The 6,728-nt window shown below is 36.9% G+C and overlaps 1 protein-coding gene across 1 annotated transcript; it reads left to right on the top strand.

Moving 5' to 3' along the window:
• The first annotated feature begins 2,787 nt into the window (after nt 1-2,787).
• LOC103411709 (E3 ubiquitin-protein ligase RSL1-like) lies at nt 2,788-4,679 on the top strand. Its single transcript, XM_008350343.4, has 2 exons — nt 2,788-3,840; nt 4,409-4,679. Exons 1-2 carry the CDS (start codon nt 2,957-2,959, stop codon nt 4,479-4,481), a joined length of 957 nt encoding a protein of 318 aa, XP_008348565.1. The 5' UTR covers nt 2,788-2,956; the 3' UTR covers nt 4,482-4,679.
• The last annotated feature ends 2,049 nt before the right edge of the window (nt 4,680-6,728 follow it).

Here is a 6,728-nt window from a genome sequence, read left to right as displayed (position 1 = left end):
GGCACGTGAGGGCGTGTGGGTCATCGGAAAATTTTTCTAAAAATATGGGGATGTTCGTGGGGTTGAGTAGATCACGTTGGTATATTCAAACACCCTAATTGAGCAATATATGGGTAGTCTAACGAGACGTTAGATGCATCCATACAATAAATAAGACTAAATAATTGAGACAATAGCCTTGTTTGGGGAATTGAGCAATGTGAGGGACATTGGTGGAAAATGTGAGATTTAACCTTATGATTTGGTGGCTAAATGTTGGTCATAAATTAATGTGTGAAGAATCAAGAAATTGAAGTAAGGAAACATAAGTAATGATAGTTAATTAAACTAATGTCGAATTGGGCTTATCACTGATAATTATGCTTGAAAATAAATAGTTCGGGAGTAAGGCGTTACAACTTATGCATTTTATTTCATATTATATATGTGTATATTTGGAAATACTATGATATGGTTGAGTTTTAGATTGCATCATGGCATATCCATATGTACATTACCTGCATATAATTATTGTGAATGCATTGAAGTGCGAAGGTGAATGCAGGACGCACAGGTAAGGTCAGGTGAGTTTATGGTATTAGTTGAAATGATTGAGTTATCGTATGACTACATTTATGTTTTAGGCAACTTCGACACTGTCGTACAGGTTGCCCATGAGTCATCTATGTTATATTAGATACAGTTAGAGCTCATAAACCTGCACCCCGGTGTTAGTGCTCCCGCCCATGGCCAAAGCACAGTCCTTCACGTGATGTTCATCTCCTGCACCTTACGCTCACCTTGAATCCGAGGTAGGTGCACAGTCCTGTCGTACAGACCACTATAGGTGGTTCTGACTCGTAGGTGACCTGCGATTATTTGCACAGTCTTCACGTGATTGTAGCACTTGAGCGTACTTATTTACATCTAGTCCTGTCGTACAGACCACTAGAGGTGGTTCCGACTCGTGTGCAGGGATATGTGATGAGCTATGGGTTGAGCCGTACAGGCCACAAGAGGTGGATTCGGCTGACATATTACTTGGATATGTGATGAGCTATAGGTTCAGCCGTACAGGCAACAAGAGGTGGATCCGACTGACATATTACTTGGATATGTGATGAGTTATGGGTTTAGCCGTACAGGCCACAAGAGGTGGATCCGGCTAACATATTACTTAGACATTGGATGAACTAGGTTCAGTCGTACAAACCACAATAGGTGAATTCAGCTGACATATTACTTTTCATGGATTTATTTCACCTAGGTTACTTATTTCATTATGTTGAGATAGTGGGCATGGCATACATGTGGATTCTGCTATTCCGGGTATGGTTTCGATATCGATATGTATTCTTTTTTTTTTTTTTGAGAAATTATTCCGGTTTTACGACGAAGGGTTATCACTTTGATAAATGAAATGGTTTTGAAGAGCTTGTTTTCGCCCACTCACATTTTTCTGCTTTGTGCCCTTCCAGGTTTTAGTAGCAAAGTTTCCGTATCAACGAGGATTCGTGGCACTTTTCAGTACAAGTGGCTTCTTACGAGGGTATAATCATTATCTTACCTTGCTATACTTTACTTATGCTCGGTATCACGTGTGAATGGGTCCATACCCGCTCACCGCGCACTTGTATATTGAGGCACTTTTAGGTTTAAATTTATTCATAGTTTACGTATTATCACACTTTTTTGCTTTGTCACCTTCTAGGTATCGGCCATCACAGCGCGATTCGGAGTCCTAACGGACATTCCGGGTTGGGGTGTGTCAACATTGTTATGTCTCAAACCAATATTAGTATGTTTCAACATGACATGGGTACAATTCAAATTAGGCATATCAATAGACGGAGAAACACACATTAACCATATATGCAATCCTCTTATTTAATGGAACCTCTTCTTTGTTCTTCATGAATCTGTTTTGAGATACTCCTTATTTGGGAAAGAAATCAAGATGTTTTTTTTTTCCAAAGAATCAAGATGTTTGTAGTGTTCAAATGGCGTAGTAATCGTAAAGATCACAACATACAAAGCAAGAGTTCTTCTTTCAGCACTAAATGAAACAATGATGGATTCGCCTCCATCAGAAAATCCTTAATGCTCTACTTGAACCAATATTTTTATGGTTACACCATTCCTTAAAAGTAGCATAACCAATTATTAGGTATACTTGTTGAACCATGAAACGTACCTCAAGTTCTGTTAATCTCTGCTGGAGATAAACAGTATGAGGTACATATAATACACAAGTGAAAGTGAGCTGCAACAGAAAAAATTAAAAAAAAATTGTTCAAAATTCAAAATTCAGGAGATAGTATTGATGATTTAATAGTTAATATCCATTAATAATCCCTTAAAAGGGACAAATAATTTTGATGATTTAATAGTTAATATCCATTTAGTAGTTAATATATCCCTTAAAAAGGGGCATAAATTCTGACACGTAAAACAAACCTCCATCGACTAAAAGATAAAGTGGGAAATCAACATATAATATTTTTCATTTAAAAGAAATAAACTATTGATATGTAAATAAAAAAATTTAAAATGCTTAGGTGGCCATTTGTCCAAGCATTTTGATCAAATCTTTAAAAGACACAAAAGTTTAATTAAAAAAATGTAGAAAAAGAGTGGAGCATTTTAATTTCCCCATAATTATATATATACATATACATATTAGAGAGATATTCCTATCAAAGCAAATCAATACCCCAAAAGATAGAAACCCCTCAAGGAAGGAAGGATCAGTACTACTAAAGACTAGACTTCCGGAAAGGTGAAAACCACTCCATCAGATGACCTTCTTGGCCAAGTTCGTTGTAAAAGCAACCCCACTTCCTAGAAAGTCATCCTAAACTTCCCCGATATTTTGCTACCATTAATAAAGTAACCTATAAACAAAAGTGGTATATATATATATATATATATATATATATATATAGTGGAGATGAAGAGTTAACTTGTAGTGTGTCATATGGCACAAGTGAACGCAACCGCGTCTGGTGATCTTAATCTGAATGTAGATGATTTCTACTTTTCCGCACTCTTTGATGATGAAACTTATGACGAGTCTGAGCCAGTTTCAGATTCCAAGTATGCACAAGAGTTGCAGTTCCAAGAGGCTCTAATGTCCTCTTCTGCAATCACCTCCCAATCGACGCACAATGACGGTTCCTCTTCCGTTTCATCATCGGCAACAATCCAAGCAACCCAAGCAATCCAATCCCATCCAATCCATGAAATCCTATTACCAATTCAGGACACGCTTGAGTCCGGCGAATCGTCGTCATCACAACCATCAACACAAACCCTTTGTGGGATTTGTGTTGAGATGAAAGAGGCTGACGAGATGTTTCGAAATGAGGGCTGCGTTCACTCCTTCTGCTCTGATTGCATAACCAAGCATGTCGCATCCAAAATCCAAGCAAACATTCACGTAGTTTCGTGCCCCGGCTTGGACTGCAGGGCTGTGCTGGAACTTGATGCTTGTATGCCAATGCTTCCCAAAGAAGTCATAGAAAGGTGGAATGATGCCCTTTGTGAAGCTATGGTTTTAGGGGCACCAAGACTCTACTGTCCTTTCAGCGATTGCTCAACGGTTTTGATGATCGACAACGAAGGTGAGGAGGCTGTAAGAGAGTCCGAGTGTCCCATTTGCCATAGACTGTTCTGTGCACGATGTCAAGTCCCTTGGCATCCAGGAGTTGATTGTGAGGAGTATCGGAGGCTTAACGAGGACGAGCGAGGGAGGGCGGATCTTATGGTTAAGGAACTTGCAAAGCAGAAGAAGTGGAAGCGGTGCCCTAGGTGCAAATATTATGTGGAGAAGACTCAAGGTTGTTTGCATATTACTTGCAGGTCAGTTTGCTTAATTTGGAATTATCTGCACAAGTATATTAGGCATAGGCGGTTGTTGCTTTTTTAGGGCATTTTATTTCTAAGTGGCATAAAAATTTCATCAATAATTCTATTTATCATCACAATTCTGGTTTCTCTTGTTGCGAGTATTATCTAACACGATATAATAGTATTAGAGCAGATTAGCCACAAGTTAAACTTGGTGGCGACACGTTTTCTTATGTTTGGTTTAAGTGACTCCACAAATGATGAGGCATGCCGATAGTATAGTACTCTACATCTGAAATGGAAGCCTTGCATTTGTAGTTTTAAAAATCTTAGTCGTCTCCACAAATTGCCAATTAGTTTCCGGTTGGATGCAAATTCTAACACAGAAGTACGTTTATCCTTAAGACGTTTTAGATGATGGAATGCGTTTAGTAATGGAATAAGTTTAATGGGTTAAACAGCTAATTAGTTTTGACTGATGATATTGAAATACTTTATGTAATTGTGGTTAATGTAAGGTTTAAAGATTCTAGATAGATTACTTGGTGGGAGTTGTATTTACTGTATATTGTATCTGCAGGTGCCAATTCCAGTTCTGCTATGGATGTGGAGCAGAATGGACCAGTACTCATGGTGTTTGCCCGAGAGATTAAGTTGAGGAAGGCACTGCGATTGAAGACGTGTTACTTGTTTTGAGATGCTAGAACTTTTATTTATTTACAGAATCATCAAAAGTCCAGCAATACAAACCGACTTTTGCTAGTAGATTTGCTTCCTAGATATTTGAGGTTGCGTGATGTGTAACATTGCTTTGAATTCCCTTATTAATGTTATGGAGCTTTCTCTTTTCATTTGTTTTCTTCTTTCAAAGCTGGGTTACTGAGCTTTCTCTTTTCTTTTGTTTTCTTCTTTCAAAGTTGGGTTACATCTTTGATCAAGTTTCACGAAACCCCATCTCGAAAACTTCCCCGGAAAGAGGGCCAAATAAAAAGAAATCTGAGAAAATGCCAAGAAAATCCGAGGAGTAGAAAGAAAAAGACTACCCCTTGATGTCATCTGAAGAATAAGAAGAAAAGTCTCTAGTAATGATTGGGAAACAGTGATAAAGATCAGAAATGAGTATTTCGAAATCCCAGTCGCAACCTCTTCATGGTCTATTGGTGTTCTATTGAGGTTGTATTTTACTATGATTTCATAGAATTTGATTTGGCTGCATAACTGCGTTATTGTGGTTTCGTTTGATTCATATGAAGTTTTCAATCCTCTGTTTCTTTGGTTTTTTGGATCATTTTTTCTGTCAGTTCAGAGTTTAATTGAGCTAATTAAAGGAAGATTAGAAGTATGATTACAAAAACAAACTCCAAGATTATGGATTTGGTCTGCCCCAAGAATTTAACAGAATTGGGGTACTTCGAAGGGATTCTTGGGTACAATAGGGATATATCCCCTTATTTAAGTTTCTTTCATCACGTGACATGTAATGAGAGATACACCCTAATAATAGGGTGATATACACACTCTTAATTTCGTTAGATTCTCTATAATACTCAAGTAGGTACAACTTTTTATCTCTTACTGAATGAACTGTATTACATTTCGTCCCAAGTAATTAAACCTAAAATCTTGATGCAGAAATTAAATAAATAAAAACAAGGGTCTAATACTCATAAGTAGTCCTCCAAGTCAATATCTACTGGAACCTTATATGATCATCCAACTCGTCCGACGAGAACTCAAGAATCCAGCTCCTTGAAACTTAATTAGGAGAAGCTAATGAAAATGGAAAGCCAAATCTACAGTCTCAATGCGTGCACCGCATCAGATGAATATACTGTATCAAGAATACGCATGGTGAATGCATTATGTACACGTTTTAAAAGTCCCCGCTTAGACCTCGCTTAGGTGCTAGTCCCGATTAATCCTTAGGCATTTGAAAATTAAGAAAGTGTACCTAGACCGCCTAGGCATTAGGCTCCAAATGAGGTATTTTCTTTTTCAGGTCAATATTTCATTTTCATCTATTCCTTTTTACTTTGTTACATCTCCACTTGAAGCTATATTTATCAAATTACCATTTCTAAAGGAGGAAAAAAACAATTGAAGCCATATTTCATTTTCATCTTTTCCTTTTTACTTTGTTACATTATCTGTCTCTCTCAAATCTTATTATTAAATCTTTAACTTTCAACCACTAGATACTAAAATATGGATATCCACTTTTTTTTTTTTTTACAAACAATATTACCTACCTTAAGGGGGAGATGATGGGTTTAGTCTCATAATGAGCTAGCAATAATGTGGTTCAAATTCGCCTTTAGCGAGAATCAAACATAAAACATCTCACTTACAAACAAAGCGAAATACCATTACACCGTACGTTAAAGTAGCATGGGCCCCACTTTTGATAGATGCATAACAAACTACAATTGATATTCAAATTATAAAAAAGGGTTTTTATCACAAATGGTTCCTAAAATTGACCCTCACCAGCAAGATAGTCCCTAAAATTTAAAATCAATCAATGTAATCCCTGAAAACAGGTGTCGCAAATCAATGTGGTCCTTCTATCATAATTCTGTTACAAATTATATTAAGTGTTGATTTGGCACATAAATGGGCCCCACGAGATTTACAGGTTTTTATCACAGATGATCCCTGAAATTGACCCACACAATCAAGAGGGTCTCTGAAATTGACCCACACCATCAATATGGTCCTTGAAATTGAAAATCAATCAATGTAGTTCTTGAAAATAGGTGTCACATATCAATATGATCTATCTTCCACTATTATGTAAAAAAAAAATTGTTATGTGCTGATATGGGTTTAATAATTAATTAAAAACGTTGTCTAAATACCTTTTTGCACAATGGAATTTGTTTTGCTTATAGTAGGGCCTA

This window comes from Malus domestica, chromosome 09 (assembly GCF_042453785.1).
Source record: "Malus domestica chromosome 09, GDT2T_hap1".
NCBI lineage: Eukaryota > Viridiplantae > Streptophyta > Magnoliopsida > Rosales > Rosaceae > Malus > Malus domestica.
Note: the sequence above shows the minus strand (reverse complement) of the source record. Positions and strands in the feature narration are given on the sequence as shown.

Coding starts and splice junctions, on each gene's coding strand:
- LOC103411709 (XM_008350343.4), top strand. CDS start 2,957: ATGGCACAAGTGAACGCAACCGCGTCTGGTGATCTTAATCTGAATGTA. Junction 3,841..4,408: donor TGTTTGCATATTACTTGCAG/GTCAGTTTGCTT, acceptor TTGTATCTGCAG/GTGCCAATTCCAGTTCTGCT.